Below are 23,006 nucleotides of genomic sequence, written 5' to 3' on the forward strand. Positions count from 1 at the left end.
AGAAGATGGCTCAAGTGTTTGGGTCCCTGCCACTCATGTGGAAGGCCTGGGTGAAGCTCCTGGCTTCAGCCTGGCCCAGCCCTGGCTGTTGTGGCCATCTGGAGAATAAACCAGTACATGAAAGATCTCTCTCTCTCTCTCCCTGTCCTGTCTCTCCTTCTCTCTGTAATTCTGACTTTCAAAAAAATAAAGCTTAAAAAAGAAAGGGAAAATGTTTGTTAAATAAATATGGTGTTAAAGATATCAACCTTGGATAAAGCAGTAAAAATTTTAAAAGGAAATTGACATTCTATACAACACATGAAAATTAAAATTAATCTCCATCCAGGTCTCGCACATGGGTGGCAAGAGCACAAATACAGGGACTACCTTTTGCTGCTTTCCTAGGCACATTAGCAGGGAGCTAGAGTGATGCAAAGTAGCCAGGATGCATACCTGCCCTTGGATATGTGATGCCTGTGATGCTGGTCTTGTGGAGGCAGCTTTTTTTTTTTTTAAGATTTATTTATTTATTTGAAAGGCAGCGTTACAGAGAGGCAGAGGCAGAGAGAGAGAGGTCTTCAACTCACAGATTCACTCCCCAGATAGCCACAACGGCCAGAGCTACACTGATCCGAAGTCAGGAGCCAGAAGCTTCTTCCAGGTCTCCCACGTGGGTGTAGGGGCCCAAGGACTTTGGCCATCTTCTGCTGCTTTCCCATCAGAGAGCTATATCAGAAGTGGAGCAGCTGGGACACGAACCAGCATCCAAATGGGATGATGGCATTACAGGCACTGGCTTAACCTGGTACTCCACAGCACCGGCTCTGACTGTTAAAGAGCCAAACTTACACATTATTTGATGTATGACTGCATATTTACCTGTGTGAAATGGGAACTTGCTTCAGGGGCTGGTATTGTGGTGCAGTGGATTAAGCTGCTGCATCCTATGTTTTAGTGCTGTTTTGAGTCCTGGCTACTCCACTTCCAGTCCAGCTTTCTGCTAATACATCCTGGGAGGCAGCAGATTATACCTCAGGTTCTTGTCTCTCTGTTACTCTTCCTTTCAAGTAGATGAAAATAAAAAAAATTAAAAAAAAAAAAAACTCTTTGTACCTAAGCAGTTTCTTTCCTTCCTTTTCCCTTCCCCTTTCCTTTTCCCTCCCTCCCTTTCTTCCTTCCTTCCCCCTCTTTTAATAAAAGTGATAAACATTCAAATTATCCTAATTGTTGAATGGGTAAATAAACTGTAATATATCCATACAGTGGAATTCCATTAACCAATAAAAATAAATGGCTGCATTCACCTTAGCTTCTTGTTACTCATATGAAATACTTTCAGGTAAGTTTGTAGAGAAAGTAAGTTTTGTTTAGCTTGTTTTTGAGGGTTCAAGGGCATGGCACTGGCATCTGCTCAATACTGCTGTTGCCCTTGTTGCCCGAAGTCCCAAAGTAGCATGTGGTATCACATGGGAAGACATGGAGAGTGTGTGTGTGAGAGAGAGATCTCTCTTGTAAAGCCACTGGGATCTGGTCATGGGTGCCACAACCCTAGTGACCTTTTCTAATCCCAGTCAGTTCCTCTAGGCCTTGCCTTTCAGTATCATGCGGGTGAAATATGAAGTTTTGGGCTGGCACAGGATTGGGGGTAAGAGTTGTCATTCAGACCACATCTAAACCATAGCAACAGACAACAAATGGATGTGATTGAAATGCAGTGTGTAAGTGAAAGAAGCCAGACGCAAATACAGACCTTCTATTGCTTTAAGCAGAGGTTCAGTCCAGCTCTCTGCTATGGCCTGGGAAAGCAGTAGAAGTGGCCCAAATCCTTGGGTCCCTGCACCTGTGTGGGAGACCTGGAAGAAGCTCCTGGCTTTGGATTGGTGCAGCTCTGGCCGTTGCCGCCAACTGGGGAGTGAACCAGCTGATGAAAAACCTCTCTCTCTCTATCTGTAATTCTGACTTTCAAATAAATAAAATAAATCTTAAAAAAAAAAAAAAAGGCAGAGGGAAAGGCGAGGGAAAGGCAAACCTATAGGGACAAAAAACAGATTGGCAGTTGTCACTTTAGGGGATGGATGACTGAAAGTCTCACGGGTGATGGAACAATTCTGTACTATGAATAGCTGTATTTTGTATTGTTAGTGGTGGTGATTATGTGACTGTCAAAACACACTCAAATGAACACTGAAAAGGGTGAATTTTACTGTATATAATTTATACCCTAATTAAAAGTAAAGCAAAACAAGCCAATTGATATATGTGACTTAGTAACAATTTTTTAAACTGCTAAAGCCTGATAGGGCATTTCAGATTTGGGGAAACATCTTGGCAGAATATGACAATAATTTCTGCAGGCCTTTGGTGCACCTGTGCTTATATGCCTAGGCTTTTGTAGAGGTTGAACAGCCCAGCAGGTGGACTGGGGGTGTGGACGTATCTAGGCTCAGATGGTCTCCATCTCAGGGAGTCAAGTGTCTTGCAATGTATATTAAGACACTGATGTAAATGTTCAATCAGACAGCATTAACTACAGCTGATGATAAAGGACAGCATGGCAGGGACAGCATACGCATATCCTGCCCTGCATTTCCAACTCTTGTGTGACCACTGTGGTTTATGGACTACAGGTCTGTATCACGTTCTTTGCAAGTTTATGGAACTATGCAGATCTAACGGTCTGTGGTAGACAGTTGTTTGCTGTTTATAACACTTGTTTTTATTTTTTATTTCTGAAATAAACTTGGACCACATTAATTTCATTTTGAGATTTTTATCAAACATGTGAGTTACTGAAATATTATGTAGTGGGTGATTGATGGGAGGCTCACTATACTGCCTCTCCTAATACCTGTAGAGGCTTAAGCATAGCAGTTATGCTGGAGTTCTGAACTCATTACAAGCATTCCAAGAAGGCAGTTTGTAGTAGGAGGTCCTGAAACTAGGTTGCCTGGATTTGTTTCTCAGTTCTGTCAGTCTGCCAGCTGTGTGATGTTGGGTGAAGTTACTTGACCTCTCTGTTTTAGTTTTGCCTTCTGTGAAGGAACGGGCAATAATTACAGTATCAATTTTCCTGCAGAGTTTGGATTAAATGAGCTAATAAATGGAAAGCCCCCACAACGGTGCTTGGCACAAGCTGAGTTTGACAGTAGTGAGCCTCAGGAGCCTTTCTCAAGTATTTAAATGCAAGAATGGTTTTGATGTTGACTCTCCTTTCTAAAACCAGATTCCCTGTTTTATTTACATATTTACTTATTTACTTTACAGATCTATTTATTAATTTGAAAGACAGAGACAGAGAAATCTTCCATCTGCTGGTTCACTCCCCAGATGGCTGCAATGTCTCGAGCTGGGCTGATCTGAAGACAGGAGCCAGGAGCTGCTTGTGGGTCTCCTGCATGGGTGCAGAGGCCCAAGCACTTGGGCTGCCTTCCACTGTTTTCCCAGGTACACTAGCTGGGAGCTGGATTGGAAATGGAGCAGCCGGGACTTGAATTGGTGCCCATATGAGATGTTAGCACAGCAGGCTGTGGCGTAACACACTAGGCCCCTCCCTTAGTTCTTGAAAAGCCAGTGGATTTGTCTTTTTTTTTTTTTTTTTTGACAGGCAGAGTGGACAGTGAGAGAGAGAGAGAGAGAGAAAGGTCTTCCTTTGCCATTGGTTCACCCTCCAATGGCCGCTGCGGCCGGCGTGGCTGGCACGCTGCGGCCAGCGCACCGCGCCTATCTGAAGGCAGGAGCCAGGTGCTTATCCTGGTCTCCCATGGGGTGCAGGGCCCAAGCACTTGGGCCATCCTCCACTGCCTTCCCTGGCCACAGCAGAGAGCTGGCCTGGAAGAGGGCAACCGGGACAGAATCCGGTGCCCCAATCGGGACTAGAACCCGGTGTGCCGGCGCCACAAGGCGGAGGATTAGCCTACTGAGCCGTGGCGCCAGCCGGATTTGTCTTATTTCACTGTAATTTCTTTATTATACTTCATTGCATGTTTAATTTTTTTTTAAGTAAAAATCCTTGATATACTTGGAATTTGTCTCTTTTTAAAAAGATTTATTTGCGAGTGAGAGATGATTTGATTTGATGATTTAATGATTCATTCCACAAATGGCCGCAGTGGCCGGACTGGGCCAGGCCTAAGCCAGGAGCCTAGAACTCTGTGTCTCCCACATGGGTGACGGTGTCCCAAACATTTGGGCCATCTGCTGCAGCTTTCCCAGGTACATTAGCGGGGAGCTGCATCAGAAATGGAGCACCCGGGACTTGAACCATATCTCATATGGGATGCAGGTGGCAACTTAACCCACTACATCATAATGCAGGCCTCAGACTAAAGATTTTTATCATATAAACTAATTGGAAATAATTTGCCACATTTTCCTCTTCTGTGTTCAGGGGCACAAAGCTGTCTTAGCCTTAAGAAATAGGAAACAATGGGGCTGGCACTGTGGCAGAGTGGAATAAGCTACTGTCTGCAGTGGGGCATCATTTATGGGCAAGGATTCGAGTCCCACCTGTTCCATTTCCAGTGCTAATGAGTCTGGAAAAGCAATGAAAGATGGCCCAGGTGCTTGGGCCCCTTGCATCCATGAGGGAGACTTGGAAGAAGCTCCTGGTTTCAGCTTGGCCCAGCCCTGGCCATTGTTGCCATTTTGGGTTGAATCAACAGATGGAAAACTTCTCTCTCTCTGTTTCTCCCTCTCTCTCTGTAATTCTGACTTTCAAACTGATAACTTTAAAAAAAAAAGATAGGAAATGAAATTAAATGTTATTAGCTACCAGGAAATGTTTATAAGCTTGGGATTCAGAAAAAAAAATGGTTAATTTGGTTAATTTATGACTACGTTCTGTAAATCAAAAGAACATGATCTTTGTTTCTCTATGTGGTATATTACTTTCGAGAAGTTGTATGACTTTTGTACAGAGGAGTGCTCTCAGCACAAGACTCTGTTGAGTATTTTGAAAATGCTTGTTAAAAAGCACTTGTGGAATGCTTTGTGAAAATGGCTGTTAGGTTGCACAGAGTATTTTTGTGCTGTTCACATCTATTCTTTAGCAAGAAAGAATAAAGTGTGTCTTTTAAGCTTAATGGCAGAAAACTAGCTCAATAGTTTTTTACCTTGTAGGGTGAAATTGGATGTAGTGTATATAGTGCTTACTCATTTCCCTCTACCAGGGGTGGGGAAGCATTTTTTCTGCCAAGGGCTATTTGGATATTTATAACATCATTCACAGGCTATACGATATTATCAACTTCAGAATTAGCCTGCTATAGATTTACTGAATTTCAAGTCCTGCCTGCAGGTGCTTTGGCAGTGCTAGGCCAAGTGATTTCACAGGCCTTATATAGCCCGTAGCCTAGACATTGCCACCCTACATACTGACAGTTTGAGGTTACTTTTAGCTGTTAGTTTTTAAAGGTTTATTTATTCATTTAAAAGGGACAGGAAGAGGTGTGGGGGGGGGGTGGGGACTAGAGAAAGAGATCTTTCACCTGCTGGTACATTCCCCAAATACTGGCAACAGCCCGGGCCGGGCCAGGCCAGGCTGAAGCCAGGAGCCAGGAACTGCAGCTGTGTCTACTACATAGGTGACAGATACCCAGCTTCTTGAGCCATCATCTGCTACCTCCCAGAGTGTGCATCAGCAGGAATCTGGACTGGAGTGCAGAATCCAGGCAATTTGATACTGATGTGGGCATTTTTAGAGGCAACTTAACTGCTGTGCCAGATATCTGCCCCATGACCGTAAATGATGTCAAAATATGCACAACATAGGCTTCATGGTTTTAACCATTTTCAAATATGTAGTTCAGTAGCATTAAGTACATTCACGTTGTTGTGTAACTGTGACCATTGTTTTCTAGAAAAATTTCAACATCTCAAGCTAAAACGCTACCCATTGAGTAATAACTCTCCATTTCCTCTTGCCAGGCCCTTATAACCTTGTCGCATTATACCCCATATACATGTTTGTGTATTTGGTATAAAATATTTATATTTTGAAAATATAATACATTCATATACATATTATCTAAACACTATAAGTAATATAGAACCCATGAATGAAATCCATCAATGAAATTTTCATTCTTTTTTTTTTTTTTGGCAGGCAGAGTTAGTGAGAGAGACAGAGAGAAAGGTCTTCCTTCCGTTGGTTCACTCCCCAAATGGCCACCACGGCCAGTGCACTGTGCCGATCCGAAGCCAGGAGCGAGGTGCTTCCTCCAGGTCTCCGATTCAGGTGCAGGGCCCAAGCACTTGGGCCATCCTCCACTGCCTTCCCGGGCCACAGCAGAGAGCTGAACTGGAAGAGGAGCAACCGGGACAGAATCCGGCGCCCCAACCGGGACTAGAACCTGGAGTGCCGGCACCGCAGGCGGAGGATTAGCCTAGTGAGCCACGGCGCTGGCCTTCATTCTGTTTTTATACTGAGGATATCTCAATAGCAGTATGTTGCTAGTAATTCTCTATTAGACAGCGTAGGTCTAAAATAAAGGAAAGGTAGGCGCCGTTGTATTGGCACAATTGGTTAAGCTGCAGTTCACAACACCATGCCCCAGAGTACCGATTTGAGTCCTGGCTACTTTGCTTCTAATTAAATTTCCTGCTGAAGCGCTTGGGAAGGCAGCAGAATATGGCCCAGGTACTTAGACCTCTGCCACCTATTTGGGAGACCTGGATGGAGTTCCAGGCTTCTGGCTTCCACCTGGCCCAATCCTGGCTATTGCAGCCATTAAGGGAGTGAACCAGTTAATGGAAGGTCTTTCTGTCTCAGTTTCTCTTTCTTGTCCCGTCACTCTGCCTTTTGAATAAAAAATTAAGTAAATCATTAAAAAATAAAATGAAGGAAAAATAATATAAGATCATTAAGCAGCATAGATTTTTATTTAAATCTTTATTAGAGAGAGAGAGAGCGCCCATCTGCTGGTTCAATCCTCAAATGCTCACCACAACTTGGGCCAGAGCTCAGTCAGGGTCTCTCACATAGGTGGCAGGGACCCAAATACTTGAGCTGTCATCAGCTGCTGCCTCTCAGAGTGCATTAGCAGGAAGCTGGGATTCAAACCAAGGTACTCCGAAGCTGGATGCTGTGCAAACCCGCCCCCCCCCCCGCCCCCCAATATTTACTGAAAGACAGTATTAGAGAATATTATAGCCAACAGCCATGGGGAAAAAAAGGATTGAAAAGTGACAGGAGCAGTCATAGCTTTTCCTTTGCTTCAGTTACCGCAAGAGAGGATTTAGAAGAAATATTTCACTATTTCTTCCCACTGCCTTCTGAAGAAAGAGACTAAGGAACTCTTGACAGAATTTTGTTTCATCCACTCCTTTCTAAATACACGGCTGGAAAACAACAGGTGCTTGCTCTTTCAGGAGAGCTTTTTTTTTTTTTTTTTTTTGACAGGCAGAGTGGACAGTGAGAGAGAAAGACAGAGAGAAAGGTCTTCCTTTTGCCGTTGGTTCACCCTCCAATGGCCGCCGCGGAGGCGCGCTGCGGCCGGCACACCGCGCTGATCCGGTGGCAGGAGCCAGGAGCCAGGTGCTTTTCCTGGTCTCCCATGGGGTGCAGGGCCCAAGCAGCTGGGCCATCCTCCACTGCACTCCCTGGCCACAGCAGAGAGCTGGCCTGGAAGAAGGGCAACCGGGACAGAATCCGGCGCTCCGGCGCCCCGACCGGGACTAGAACCCGGTGTGCCGGCGCCGCTAGGCGGAGGATTAGCCTAGTGAGCCGCGGCGCCGGCCTTCAGGAGAGCATTTTGAATGACTAGAATGGGGAAGCCACTGCTGTAGAGCTGGATGGAAAGCTGGTGCAGACTGGCATCCGTCCTGGGTTGTGCTTGGTTGACGTCAGGCATTCTTCTCACCCTCTGGCAATCAGCAACCAGGGGCCGGTGGGTGGTGACGTAGATGGGAGGTGCCCACTGCTGGGCTCTGGGATATGGCTGTGTTGTGTGCTGTATCACTGCGACTGCAGTGCAGGAGGTCCACTAATAGTCCAGCATCTTATGACTGGTGTGACCTGGCTGAAAGTAGTAAACTGGGATAATGCATTCTCTGCCTTAGAAATTTCAATATCTGAAACTGAGATATTAAGTCAGTTCACTGGAGCCAGTGTGTATCATTGTGAGTTTTTTATAGCATTGACTTCTTTTTTTTTTTTTTTTAACTTTTATTTAATGAATATAAATTTCCAAAGTACGACTTATGGATTACAATGGCTTCCCCCCCATAACGTCCCTCCCACCCGCAACCCTCCCCTTTCCCACTCCCTCTCCCCTTCCATTCACATCAAGATTCATTTTCGATTATCTTAATAGACAGAAGATCAGCTTAGTATACATTAAGTAAAGATTTCAACAGTTTGCTCCCACACAGAAATATAAAGTGAAAAATGATAGATGATTTTTTAAATGATGATGAAATCAGAGCAGACCTATTGTCATGTTTAATCCCAGTGAGAGTCAAGTTGGGAATTGATAATTTCTTTCTTTCTTTCTTTCTTTCTTTCTTTCTTTCTTTCTTTCTTTCTTTCTTTCTTTCTTTCTTTCTTTCTTTTTTTTTTACAGAAGATCAGTTTAGTATGCATTAAGTAAAGATTTCAACAGTTTGCACCCCCATAGAAACACAAAGTGAAATATACTGTTTGAGTACTCGTTATAGCATTAAATCTCAATGTACAGCACACTAAGGACAGAGATCCTACATGAGGAGTAAGTGCACAGTGACTCCTGTTGTTGACTTTACAAATTGACACTCCTGTTTATGGCATCAGTAATCTCCCTATGCACCAGTCATGAGTTTCCAAGGCTATGGAAGCCCATGAGTTCTCCGACTGTTATCTTGTTTAGACAAGGTCATAGTCAAAGTGGAGGTTCTCTCCTCCCTTCAGAGAAAGGTACCTCCTTCTTTGAAGACCTGTTCTTTCCACTAGGATCTCACTCACAGAGATCTTTTTGCCAGAGTGTCTTGGCTTTCCATGCCTGAAATACTCTCATGGGCTTTTCAGCCAGATCCGAATGGCTTTAGGGCTGATTCTGAGGCCAGAGTGTATAGCATTTACTTCTGAGTTGCATAGGCCTGGGGTCAAGTTTTGGGTCTGCCACTTTCTAGCTGGGTGGCTTTAGATGTGTTACTATATCTTTTCAGCTTTCCTGCTTTTGCTTACCTATAAAGTGGAAATGATGTTTGTATCCACCTCATAATGCTTTTACACAGGTGAAAATATGTAATGCTTGCTAAATTCAAGGGTGAATGCTGTCAACATAATACAAAGCATGATTTATTGTTGACACCACAACATAAAGGGGCCTGGCCTACTTTTATGTTCCTTGTGCTAATGGTCACTTGGGAAAGAACTAAGCAGATGCTGAAAGAGAGGCAGATGTATTGTGGTAAGGGGAACCTCAAAAGAGAACATGGCTAGAACTCTATATGAGCCTGTGCAGGGCTCACATTCAGATGCCACAGATAGCTTAAGGAAAACATTATGTACAGGTTGGGCAACGACTTGTTTGTAGTTTTCTCAGCATGTTTGAATCAGCCTGTGGACTGACATAAATAGTGATGTCAAGCCATGGTCTAACTCTAAGGGACAAAACAAAAACACTAGCAAGCAGAAGCTGCATTCCACTCCATAGCCATTAGAGGCAGACCTACAGCTCCATTTCAGAGGCCCTGTGATGGAGTACTGTGAGTTAGCCAGGAAACTTTATATTACGCTGTTAAGTCAAATGTCAATGCTTCAATCCAGAATGGCTTAAATAAAGTGAAGAATGGTGATGTTCAGCTCTCATGGCATTGAGAATCACTCATTCCCATGATGCCCTCTAGCTGAGGCTTATCTGCATTTCACAAGAGACTGTACCCTGAGAACAATGGGAAAACTTGGAGGTGATAGGCAACTTGAGTGTAAACAATAGTCCGCTTTTCTCTGGCACCTCTTTCAGTCATTCTTCTAGTTAAACTGTTTTTATTTACTTGGTTTTTTTTTTTTTTAAGATTTATTTTATTTATTTGAAAGACAGAGTTACAGAGAGAGAGGTCTTCCATCTTCTGGTTCTCTCCCCAGATGGCCACATCAGCCAGAGCTGTGCCGATCGGAAGCCAGGAGCCAGGAGCTTCTTCTGAGTCCCCCACGTGGGTGCAGGGGCCCAAGGACTTGGGCCTTCTTCTGTTGCTTTCACAGGCCACAGCAGAGAGCTGGATGGGAAGTGGATTAGTCAGGACTAGAACCAGCACCCATATGGGATGCTGGTGCTTCAGGCCTGGGTCTTAACCCGCTGCGCCCCAGCACTGGCCCCTATTTAAAAGATTGGTTTTACTGGCGCCGGTGCTGTGGCATAGCAGGTAAAGCTGCTGTCTGCAACCCTGGCATTCCAAATGGGCATCGGTTCTAGTTCTGGCAGCTCCACTTCCAGTCCAGCTCCCTGCTAATGCACCTGGGGAAGCAGCAGAGGATTACCCAAGTGTTTGGGCCCCTGCCACCCATGTGGGAAACCCAGATGAAGCTCCTGGCTCCTCCTGGCTTCTGCCTGGCCCAGTGCTAGCAGTTGCAGCCATTAAAAAAAGATTTATTTAACTGTTTTTGAAAGTCAGAGTTACAGAGAGAGAGAGAGAGAGAGAGAGATCTTCCATCTGCTGTGTCACTTCCAGATGACTGCATGGTTTGGTGCTGGGCCAAACCATGGAACCTGGAACTCCATCTGGTCCATCTGAATCTCCCACATCAGTGGCAAGGAGCCATAGTACTTGACCCATCATCTCTTGCTTTTCCAGGCTCATTAGCAGGGAGCTGGATAGGAAATAGAGCAGCTGGAACTGGAACCAGTACTTGCATGGGATGCTGCTGTCATAGGCAGCAGCTTTAACCTGCTGTGCTACATTGTTGGCCCCTAAAATGTTTTTAAATTGTGAAAATTTCATGTATATAATATGAGAGCACTTCAAAAAACTTGTGGAAAATTGAATTAAAAAATATTTTGATGCAAAACAGTTTGAAATCATACATATGAGGTGGTTTTCAGTGGTTGGGAATGTTATATACTACTATAGTTTTAATGATCTGTAATTACTTTAAAATTTACTGTAAATGGGTGAAATGGTCATTTTTCCACTCAGTTGTCTATAACCATTGTGTATATTCCCGCTAAACTAGGGTCTTTTTGCTTTTACTTTGTTAAACTTCTTATTCGGTAAAGTATTAAGCGTTTTTAACAGTAATGTAAATTCAAAATATGTTATCTCAAAAGCTAAAAAAAAAAAAAAAGGAAGAAAGAACGGTGGGAGAGAGAAAAGGGGAGGGAGGAAGGGAATATTATTATGTTCTTAGAATTGTAACTAAAACCATATTGAATCTGCTAAAAACTAATTGAAGTTTTAAAAAAAGAAAAACACTGAGAAAAATATATAACCCCCCCAAATCATGGAAAGTGTGTATTATGAAAAAATTAAACACGATTTAAAAATCTCTGCACAAAATCTTTCATTTCACTTTCCCACCAACTTTTTTAAAAGTACTCTTTTTTTTTTTTGACAGACAGAGTGGACGGTGAGAGAGAGAGAGAAAGGTCTTGCTTTTGCTGTTGGTTCACTCTCCAATGGCCGGCGCATCGCGCTGATCCGAAGCCAGGAGCCAGGTGCTTCTCCTGGTCTCCCATGCGGGTGCAGGGCCCAAGCACTTGGGCCATCCTCCACTGCCTTCCCGAGCCAAAGCAGAGAGCTGGCCTGGAAGAGGGGCAACTGGGACAGAATCCGGCGCCCCGACCGGGACTAGAACCTGGTGTGCCGGCGCCGCAGGTGGAGGATTAGCCTATTGAGCTGGCCTGAAAGTACTCTTGACAGGCAGAGTGGACAGTGAGAGAGAGAGAGAGACAGAGAGAAAGGTCTTCCTTTGCCGTTGGTTCACCCTCCAATGGCTGCTGCGGCCGACGCACCGCGCTGATCCGATGGCAGGAGCCAGGTACTTATCCTGGTCTCCCATGCGAGTGCAGGGCCCAAGGACTTGGGCCATCCTCCACTGCACTCCCGGGCCATAGCAGAGAGCTGGCCTGGAAGAGGGGCAACTGGGACAGAATCCGGTGCCCCGACCGGGACTAGAACCTAGTGTGCCGGCGCTGCAAAGTGGAGGATTAGCCTAGTGAGCCGCGGCGCCGGCCTGAAAGTACTCTTATGTATCAGTATGTAAGTATGAAGAATTGGAAAACAGGCATCTGTGTGCCCGACTGCTACCTTAAGAAATAGAGCACTATCAGTAGCACAGATACTTTCTTTTTGTTCTATTCCATTAAAGAAAAAGAATCTCCCCCCAAATTTCAGGCAGGCTTATTTTAAAAAAAGGGAAAAGTTGGGTACTTGAGATGAGTGAAAGTACATTTGCTAATATGTTTAACTATACACTGAGGAAACATTTTATTGTTAAAATAGGTAATATTACTGGAAGGAAGTTAGGAACACTGGAGTTTGTGACAGCTGTGCTCCTGAGCCATGGCACGCCTGCATCTTTATTATGGTGGCTCCTTTCTTCCCGTGTGAGTACCTGGGCATCAGACTCTGGCTTCCTGTCATGTGTGGTCCAGCAAGGGAATATCTGTGAGGCCGGCCAGGCTGTGTTCTTGGCTGCAGGTGTCTTTGGCTACAACAGTGGCACACCTTTCATCAACATACCCTTTTTACACTAGACACTTGATGTTTTGAGACCTGCTTAATTAATACCCAACTTTTTAGACAGTTTTTAGCTCACTGATTTAGTTTGGCCATTTCATTTTGTTGTAGGAGCCTCTTGTGGCTGGGATTAGAAGAGACTATATTGAATTCTAGTTTTATGGCCTCTATAAGACTTCCCTTTTCATGACAGTGTGGTGTTAGAAGAATTTAGTTGTTCTTTTTTTCTGTTCAGTATAACACTCTCAGAATTGCAACAGAGCAGTACTTTCACCTTGATTAAACTGTGAATTTTATTTGAAAGTGAAAATTGGCATTTTGGAGGCTATTTATACATGTGTGATGGCAGTCTTTTTGTATAGTGCCCACTTGAAAGCTGTGTAACCACAAAGGGGATGTGTTCTAAATGGGGCATCCTTTGGTAAGACAATGTTTCTTAAAAATAAACTTTTTAATTACGCAAATGTCCATGAAAGGTTAAAGTGTAGGTAAAGATCAGTCCTCTCCCTTCACTCCACAATCATTTCTCATTCTACATCCCTTCCCCAGAAGTAAGGAAAATGTTTCTCTCTCTCTCTCTCTCTCTCTCTCTCTTTTTTTTTTTTTTTTGACAGAGTGGACAGTGAGAGAGAGAGAAAGGTCTTCCTTTTTCCATTGGTTCACCCCCAATAGCCGCTGTGGCCAGCACACCACGCTGATCGGTAGCCAGGAGCCAGGTGTTTCTCCTGGTCTCCCTTGCAGGTGCAGGGCCCAAGCACTTGGGCCATCCTCCACTGTACTCCTGGGCCATAGCAGAGAGCTGGACTGGAAGAGGAGCAACCAGGACAGAATCCGTTGCCCCGACTGGGACTAGAACCCAGTGTGCCGGCGCCGCAGGCAGAGGATTAGCCTATTGAGCCACGGCGCCGGCTGGAAAATGTTTTTCTAATCATTCTGAAATGAATCCTTGCCCAACTTATCTTTCATGGACATACATACATATATGCCCTTGTGAAAAGTGTATCTATAATAAAAGTGGTATCATATTTGTGTTCTGCAGGCTGCAACTTTTCTCTTTACAAAGAGTGATGTTTTGAATATCTTTCCATGTCAGTACTTGGGGCTCTGACTCATTCTTTTCAGGTGCTGTGCATTGCAAGTGTACCGTAGTTCATGTAACAATTGGGTTGTTGTCCATTACTTGCTGTTGCTTACTGCATTATGATGCACATTTTTGTGCAACTTCCCCAGGTGTCATGTGTATGTTTTTCTAGAGTAGAATTAGAAGTGGGATTGCTGGAGTACGCTTATCTGGCCTACTCTGTATTTAAACAAGTAATAGAATATTGTTTGGAGTGCATTTCTAATTGTGCTTATAAATGAATTGTGTATTTATAATTTCAGTTTAGGTAGCTAGGAAGGGCAGAGCCAGTGCAAAAACCAGTAGTTCTTATCAGAACTGTCTGTAGGAGTCTCTGGGCATCACCACCTGAGAGAATGATACAGTAAATCTGTAAAACAGTACAACTGGTTTTCTTAGCATGAAGAAGAAAATTAAATACAAGGCATGCAGGTGGCTTCTAAGAGTTCACAGACAAACAATTTTAAAAACACAGGTTTTTGTGAAATCTTTGAAGACCCCTTGTTCCTCCTGAGGCTTTATTAAAATGCCCAGATTACCCAGTATCTAACTTAACCAAGAAAATGCTGTCAAATGTAGCAGAAAAATTTGATTTTCTTTATACTTTTCATATAACTTAATGACTTTTGAAATCCCTTTACGTGCTTAGCACAATGTAAATGTATGTTACATGATTAAAATTTGACAAAAGGAATCATTTTTAGAGGAAGGGACAGTAAGATTAGAAACATGAAGTCTAAAAAGGACTGAATTTGTAAAACTGTGTTCCAGTTTTTATAAATATTACGGATGCAGATGAGTGATTAAGTTATTATTGAAAAATGTGATAGCATTTGAGTGTAGAGATGCCTCAGAACAATAGTGGTGAGGGCCTAGAATCTTTAGTACCTTGCTTCGGATCTCCCCTCCACTGCAGGATCTTTGTGGACCTTGGTAAAGTTAGTCTTTCTGTATCTCAGTCCCCTTATCTATAAAATGGTGGTAATGATCTTCATCTTACAGGTGGTATAGGAGTATCATGTGTTAGTATATTTAAAGCATGTAGAAGCATGCCAGATGTAACTGGTATGAAATGTTAACGTTAATGATTTCTGTTTATTACCAGTATGGTTATTAATCCTAATATTCAGACATTATTTTATGCTTAAATATTGATCTGAAATGAACAATCCAGTGCATGTCTGTAAGTGACAAAGATTAAGACCTCGGGCTGGCGCCGCGGCTCAATAGGCTAATCCTCCACCTAGCGGCACCGGCACACCAGGTTCTAGTCCCGGTCTGGGCGCCGGATTCTGTCCCGGTTGCCCCTCTTCCAGGCCAGCTCTCTGCTGTGGCCCGGGAAGGCAATGGAGAATGGCCCAAGTGCTTGGGCCCTGCCCTGCACCCCACGGGAGACCAGGAGAAGCACCTGGCGCGCCAGCCATAGCGGCCATTGGAGGGTGAACCAACAGCAAAAGGAAGACCTTTCTCACGTCCACTCTGCCTGTCAAAAAAAAAAAAAAAGACCTGGTACTCTGGAATATTGAATTGAGGTCCCTTTAATGTTACAAAGCTAAGACTTTTTGTGTCTTTGATACCTGTTTGAATATCTTTATGTTGATTCATTCTTACTAAAACAAGCTAGTTCAGATTTCCTGTTCATGTAATTAGTAAGAAATTTCACAGACAGTAACAAGAATCGAGTAGATCTGATTGATTTTGCTAAAGCGTTTATGGTACTTGGAAGTGTTTTGTAAAGCAACAAAGCCTTGGAAGTAGACTTCACTATTGCTTGCTGCTATGAAAGATTTTTATGGAAATAAGGGACAACTGATGATTGAGGCGAGAAATTTAGAAATTAAAAACGAGAGAAGTGATAATTGGTAAAGTTCCCGAGGGACACTGTGTGGGCAGACAGAAAATGAATTGTGAATTGACAAGCCTTAAATAGTTTAGTATTTTCCCCAAGTATGGCATATGATTTTTAAAAAGTTGCTTTTCCATTTCATTCACCTGTTGATTCTCTTATTTTAGTTTTGACTGTGTAGTCTGCTCTTTCTGCCTTCTATGAAACTGATATGGAAGCTGGTCTACGGACAGGCCTCTGCCACTTTATCTGGCTTCATTTCCTACCAGTGCCTACTTCATTCAGCTTGCCACTGGAACAACTCAGATCATGTGTGTGTGTTCTCTGCAGCCTTTCTTGTGCCCCCCCCCCCCTTTTTTTTTTTTGCGTTTATTCACCTAGCAAATCATCCTGACCTTCACCACCAGACCCAAGCCCAGATGCCTTCTTCACTTCCCTTCCCCAGTCAGGTCCCTCATTTCCTCTTGGTAGGCTCCACAGTACAGCTGTGGCATCAGGTCTGGGAGCTTGACTACTGGGCTTCTTATCCTGGCTTGACTGGCTCCGGAATCTTTTTTAATTGAGAAAAATTTACAAATAAGTTAAGCTACCATTTTTAACTGTTTAGACTATACAGTAGCATTTAGCATATTAAAAAGATCTATATTATCTAACTCTAGGACATTTTCATCATCTTTGTGTGTTAGCATTCACAATTCCCTTCTTTCTCTAGTCCCTGACAACCACAAATCTTTTGGTCTCAATGAGTTTCTCTGTTCTGGACATTTCATATACCTGGAATCTACAGTATGTGTTTTTGTGTCTGGCTCCTTTAACTTTAGCACATTTTCAAGGTCCATCCGTATGTTAGTATGTATTTTGCCTTCTATTCCTTTCATCTCTGAGTATACTGCATATTGTTAATCGTTGATGGACATATGAGTTGGGTTATTTGTAGCATTGCTCTGAACATTTGTGTACATAGTTTTTTGGTGAAGAGTGTAAATATGTTTTTAGGTCTTGGGTATAAATGTGGGGTGAAACTGTAGGGTCATTGAGTAAGTCTTCGTGTAACTCTTGGAAGAACTGCCAGACTGTTTCCAAAGCAGCTGCACCATTTTATATTCTCACCAGCCATGCCTGAGAGATCCAGAATCTTCATAGCCTCATCAGTACTAGTATTGTCTTGTTATAGCCACCTTAGTGGGTGTGAAGTGATACTTCTCTGTGGCTTTGACAAATGATGTTGAATATCTTTTCACGTGCCTACTGGTCATTTTTACTACTTCTTTGGAGAAGTGCCAACTTAAACATTTTGCCCACTTTTTACTTGGGTTGTTGGTTTGTTTCTGTTTCTTGCTTTTTGTATTTTTGGGTTGTAAGAGTTCTTTATATCTTCTGGATGCTAGCCTTTTATTAGCTATATGCTCTGCAAATATTTTTCCTGGTTTCATGATAATGCCCTTTGATGCATAAGCACTATTAATTTTTAGGATGTGCAATTTATTATTTTGTTCCTTATAGTTTTCTTTTTTAAAAGATTTATTTATTTATTTGAAAGGCAGAGAGGCAGAGGCAGAGAGAGAGAAGTATTTGATCCACTGGTTCACTCCCCAAATGGCTATAACAGCTGGTGCTGGGTTGATCCGAAGCCAGGTCTCCAAGGTGGTTGCAGGGGCTCAAGGACTTCGACCATCTTATACTGCTTTCCAAGGCCATAGTAGAGAGCTGGATCAGAAGTGGAGCAGCCAGGACTCAAACTTGTTTCCAACAAGGGATGCCAGCAGTGCAGCTGGTGGCTTTAGCCGCTATGCCACAGCACCAGCCTCTCCTTACAGTTTTCATGTCATATCTAAGAAATTGTAGCATTATCCAAGGTTATGAAATTTATGCCTGTATTTCCTTCAACTTTTATAGCTTTAGACCTTATTTATAGGCCTTTGATTGATGGTCATCCAGCTTCATTCTTTTCCATGTGGATATCCAGTTGTGTAATAAATTATTTGTTAAAGAGATTCTTCTTGGGGCTGGCACTGTGGCATAGCATGTAAAGGTACTCCTGCGGCACCTACATCTCATTTGGGTGCCAGTTTGGGTCCTGGCTACTCTACTTCTGATCCAGGTCACTGCTAATGCGTCTGGGAAAACAACAGAAGATGGCCGAAGTGCCTGGGCCCCTGCACCCATGTGGGAAACCTGGAGGAAGCTCCTGGCTTTAGATCTGCCCAGCTCTGGCTGTTGCAGCCATTTGGGGAATGAACCAGCAGATAGAAGACCAATCTCTCTCTCTCTCTCTTTCCAATAAATAAATCAATCTTTAAAAAAAAAAAAAAAAACAACCCACATTCTTTTCCCATCAAATAAATGGTCTTGGCACCTGTATTGAATATTGGTTGACTGCTGTGTGACTGTTTACATCTGGATCTTCAGTTCTGTTGTGTTATTTAAAAGTCTATCCTTCGGCCAATTTATCACTTATTTTCATTACTATTGCTTTAAAAATATAACTAGTGATTCTTGTAACTTAAACAAATTTAATTTTATTTGAAACGCAGAGAGTGTGTGTGTGAGAGCTCTTCCATCTGCTGGTTCATTCCCGAAATGCCTGCTGCATTTGGGGCTGGGCTGTGCTGAACCTAGGAGCTCAGAACTCTATCCAGGTCTCACATGGGTACCCAAGAACTTCAGCCATCATTTGCTGCTGCTCAGGATGTATATAGCAGGAAGCTGGAATCAGAAGCAGAGCCAAGACTTGAATCCAGACTCTCTGATACGAGAATCTCAAAAGGCAGCTTAATTGCTGTACCAAATGCTCATCCTACGATAGCTTATTAGTTAAAAAAAAAAAAAAAAATTGAGAGAGACAGAGAAAGCAAATGCCTACAACACCTGGGCTGGACTGGACTGGTCTGGACTGGACTGAACTTAACCGAACCTAGGAACCATGTCTCCTGTGGGGATGGGAGGAACCCAGCCACCTGAGCCATCACTTCTTGCCTTCCAAGGGTGCATTAGCAGGAAGGCAGAGTCAGGACCCACAGCTGGAAATTGAACCCAAGCATTGTGATATGGACATAACCATCTTAGTTGCTAGGCTAAATGCCTGCCCTCTGATTACAATAGCATTATAGTAGTTTTTAAAAAATTACTTTCCTATTTGAAAGATGGAGTGACAGAGAGATATAGAGGGTGAGAGAAGAGATCTTCCATCTGCTGATTTCACTACCCAAATGGCTACAGTGGGCAGTGGTTCACCAGGCCAAAGCCAGGAGCCTGGAACTCCATCCTGGTCTCCCATGTGAGTTGTGGCAGGGGCCCAAGTGCATTATCAGGGAGCTGGATTACAAGCAGAGAACTGGCAGTTTAAGATGGGATTGTCAGCCGGCACCGCAGCTCAATAGGCTAATCCTCCACCTTGCGGCGCTGGCACACCGGGTTCTAGTCCCGGTTGGGGCACCAGATTCTTTCCCGGTTGCCCTTCTTCCAGGCCAGCTCTCTGCTGTGGCCCGTGAAGGCAGTGGAGGATGGCCCAAGTGCTTGGGCCCTGCACCCCATGGGAGACCAGGAGAAGCACCTGGCTCCTGGCTTCGGATCAGCGCAGTACGCTGGCCGCAGCAGCCATTGGAGGGTAAACCAATGGCAAAGGAAGACCTTTCTCACTGTCCACTCTGCCTGTCCAAAAAAAAAAAAAGATGGGATTGCCAGTGTTGCAAGTGGTGGCTTAACCCACTGTGTCCCAACACTGAACTCAAGGATTATTATTGAATTTGTAGATTAATTTGGTTAGTATAGCCCTCATAACAATATTAAGTCATCCAATTCATGAACACGAAATATCTTTCCATTTATTTAGGTTTTCAATTTTCTTTCAGCAGTATTTTGTAATTTTCATCATATGAGTCTTATACATCCTTGGTTAAATGTATTCCCAAGTATTTTATTCTTTTTGATGTAGTAAATGGAGTTGCTTAGGTCAGGAATCTAAAACAAATTTCTTCAATTTTCAGTAGTAGTTTCATGCATGTTAAGTGGCAATTATTTTAAGTACCTACCTTCTCCAGTTGTGAGGATTAAATGAGTTCATTCATATAAAAGGGCTTAAATAAGCTTGATGGTTCAAGTGAAGTAGTAAATACTGGACTGTGAACTCTCAGGGTAGGAATTTCACCTTGCATGTTTTTGTGAATAGGTACCACCTGGGTGGTACCTAGCTCACTCAGTACCTAATGGTGCTGCAGAAATGTGGAAGGATGCAAAAATCAGACCATATTTTACTAATTTTGGTTTCTGAGGTGTCAAAGTTAATCTGAGTTGGAAGTGAGGGGCGCTAATTCCTTCTTAGGCTTTATAAATAAGCTTATTTTGATATGACTTTTAGAAAACACATGTAAATAATCTTGCAAAAATAATTTCGCCATTCCTTAGCATAGTGAAGCTTTTTAAAAAAATTTTTTTGAGGTGATTGAGTGGCCTAGGCTTACCAAAGAAGTTGAAAAGCAAGCATTCTTGACCTTGGTTCCTTCACAGTCCTTTAGGTATAAAAATTGTGAATAAAGTTAAAATGTCTTCATTTATGACCTGTGAATAACAATGTTAGAGAGCAAACTAGTTTCAGTGGTCATTAACTAGTATAAAAAAACCCCTTTGGTTAGGTTTATAAAAATAATTTTCTTTGTGATATTCTGTGATGTAATTTCTAAAATTTCTACATTATATCAGAAAAATATACAAGTGTTATTTACTTTTTAAGAATAATACAGGGAAAGCATACAAACTTGGCCTTGGTGGTGAGCAGAGCATTGGATGTCACCCTGAGTCTAACAGCTTATAGCTATCTAAGTACTTGGGTTACTTCTGTCTAATGAAGAGAGTCAGGGTGAGAGCACCTTTGTTCTGTTGAGAGGCTGATAAACTATTAATGATACTTGGCTGTGGGGAGAAACCTGTACACAGTTTTCGAGGATTAGTTTTGCTGGATTTTATTGCTTATAGAGGGAAGTGGTGGAGAGGCTAATAAAAATAGGAGTTCATTTCTACATTCATGTTTTCACACTTTGATAAATTTTTGTATTTAGTTCTTAAAAGTCCACAAAACCCAAATCTGGTATAAAATAGTGTTTGGTGACCTGTATGTAACTTGAAAAACGTTATTTATTTTGTAAAGATTTATTTATTTACTTGAAATGCAGAGTTAGAGAGAGAAAGAGAGAGAGAGAGAGAGAGAGAGAGAGAAATCCCATCTACTGGTTCACTCCCCAAATGGCTGTAATGGTCAGAGTTGGACGGATCCAGAGCCAGGTTCCAGGAGCTTCTTCTAGGTCTCCCACATGGATGCAGGAGCTCAAGTACTTTGACCGTCCTCCGTTGCTTTCCCAGGTGCTATTAGCAGGGAACTGGATTAGAAGTGGAGCAGCTGGGACTCCAGTGGGTGCCCATATGGGATGTTGGCATTACAGGTAGTGGGTTTACCTGCCACTCCATGGCACTGGCTATCTATTTATTTTCATTTCATTTGAAAGAGAGATCTTCCACCTGCCAGTTTCCTCCTCAAATGCCCACAACAGCCAGGACTATGTTAAGTTAAAGCCAGGAGCTTGAGTCTACTACATGGATGGCAAAAGCCAAAGTACTGGAGACATCACTGCTGTGTCCTAGGTTAGGCATTAGCAGGAAGCTGGAACGGAAGCAGAGCAGAAGGGATTCAAACCATGCGTTTCACTATGGGATGAGGACATTCTAGGGATGACTTAATTGCTATGCCAAATGTAATGTATGTAATGTTCCTCCCCCCACCCTGAAACCTTTTATTTAAGGTATAAAAACTTCATACATTTCATAAATACAACTTTAAAAACATAGTGATAGTGATTCCTTCTACTGTACCCACCGTCCTACTCCCACTCCCACGCTTCTTCCTCCTCCCTCCCTCTCCTACTCCCATTCTTACTTTTTACCAGATCTATTTTCAATTAACTTTATACACAGAAGATTAACTCTACACTAAGTAAAGATTTCAGCAAACAGTATGGAAAAAAACCAAACTGTTCTCACCAGTTGTTTTGATTTCTGTTTTTGATTTCTTCTGTGACCCACTGTTCATTCAGGATCATGCTGTCTAGTCTCCATGTGTTTGCATATGTTCTAGATACTCTCAAGTTGTTGATCTCCAGAGTCATTCCATTGTGGTCAGAGAAGATGCATGGTATGATTTCGGTTCCTTTGAATTTGCTGAGACTTGCTTTATGGCTTGCTTGGCCTGTGGTCTATTCTACAGAAAGTTCCATGCACTGGTGAGAAGAAAGTGTATTCTGCAACTGTAGGATGAAAAGTTCTGTAGATACGCTTTAGGTCCATTTGCTCTATAGTGTCAATTAACTGTTGTTTCCCTGCTGATTTTCTGTCTGGTTGATCTGTGCATTGCTGAAAGTGGGGTATTGAAATCCCCCATTGCTATTGTTTTTGAGTCTATATCTACCTGTAGATCCCTTAACAATTCTTTTAAATTGCCAGGTGCCCTGTAATTAGGTGTATGTGCATTTATTATAGTCACATCTTCCTGTTGGATGGATCCCTTAATCATTACATAGTGCCCTTCTTTGTCTCTTTGAACAGTTTTGTGTTAAAATCTATTTTGTCTGATATTAGGATGGCTACACCAGCTTTTGTTTTTTGTTTCTGTTGGCATGGAATATCTTTTTCCATACTTCCCATTTTTCCATAAATATTTCTATTTTTACTTTGAATTTCCTTTGTACTTTTACTGGGAGATTTTCTGCCTTCACCTTATTTCATAGTAATGACCATGTTTCTGTGTGTAGCACATCCTTAAACATCTTTTGTAAGGCTGGACTAGTGACAGACTCTTTCAATTTCTGTTTATTATGGAAGGTCTTTATTTCACCTTTATTAATAAATGAGAGCTTTGTAGCATACAGTATTCTGGGTTGACAGGTTTTTTTCTCTTAAGACTTGGAATATATCTCTCCATTCTCTCCTAGCCTGTAGGGTTTCTGATGAGAATTCTTCTGTGAGTCTAATTGGAGATCTTCTGAATTTGATCTGGCATTTCTCTTGTGCACATTTTAGAATCTTTTCTTTATGTTTTACTGTGGAGAGTCTGACTACATTGTGTCATGGTGAGGATCTTTTCTGTTCATGTGTATTAGGAGTTCTACATGTTTCCTGTACTTGGATGTCCCTTCCTTCCTTCCTTCCTTTCTTTCCTTTCTTTCCTTTTTTTTTTTTTTTTTTTTTTTTTTTTTAAAAACAGGCAGAGTGGACAGTGAGACAGAGAGAGACAGAGAGAAAGGTCTTCCTTTGCCGTTGGTTCACCCTCCAATGGCTGTTGCGACCGGCCCACCGCACCGATCCGAAGCCAGGAGCAAGGTGCTTCTCCTGGTCTCCCATGCGAGTGCAGGGCCCAAG

The 23,006-nt window shown here is 42.7% G+C and overlaps 1 protein-coding gene across 21 annotated transcripts in view; it reads left to right on the forward strand.

The window, feature by feature from the left end:
- Nucleotides 1-23,006, forward strand: part of SRPK2 (SRSF protein kinase 2) — a 289,404-nt gene that overhangs the window by 90,853 nt on the left and 175,545 nt on the right. For 5 of the 21 annotated variants that reach the window (XM_051849698.2, XM_051849699.2, XM_051849700.2 and 2 more), the window contains exon 3: nt 3,247-3,426. The exons of 14 other annotated variants lie outside the window; for them this stretch is intronic. In XM_051849698.2, coding sequence (XP_051705658.1) covers nt 3,247-3,426 — 180 coding nt within the window. Of the gene's footprint in view, nt 1-3,246; nt 3,427-12,404; nt 12,504-23,006 lie in introns of those variants that run through there. 2 more of the 21 variants (XM_070071177.1, XM_051849716.2) reach the window with 2 other exon arrangements.

Source organism: Oryctolagus cuniculus, chromosome 3, assembly GCF_964237555.1.
Source record: "Oryctolagus cuniculus chromosome 3, mOryCun1.1, whole genome shotgun sequence".
In the NCBI taxonomy this organism is placed as follows: domain Eukaryota; kingdom Metazoa; phylum Chordata; class Mammalia; order Lagomorpha; family Leporidae; genus Oryctolagus; species Oryctolagus cuniculus.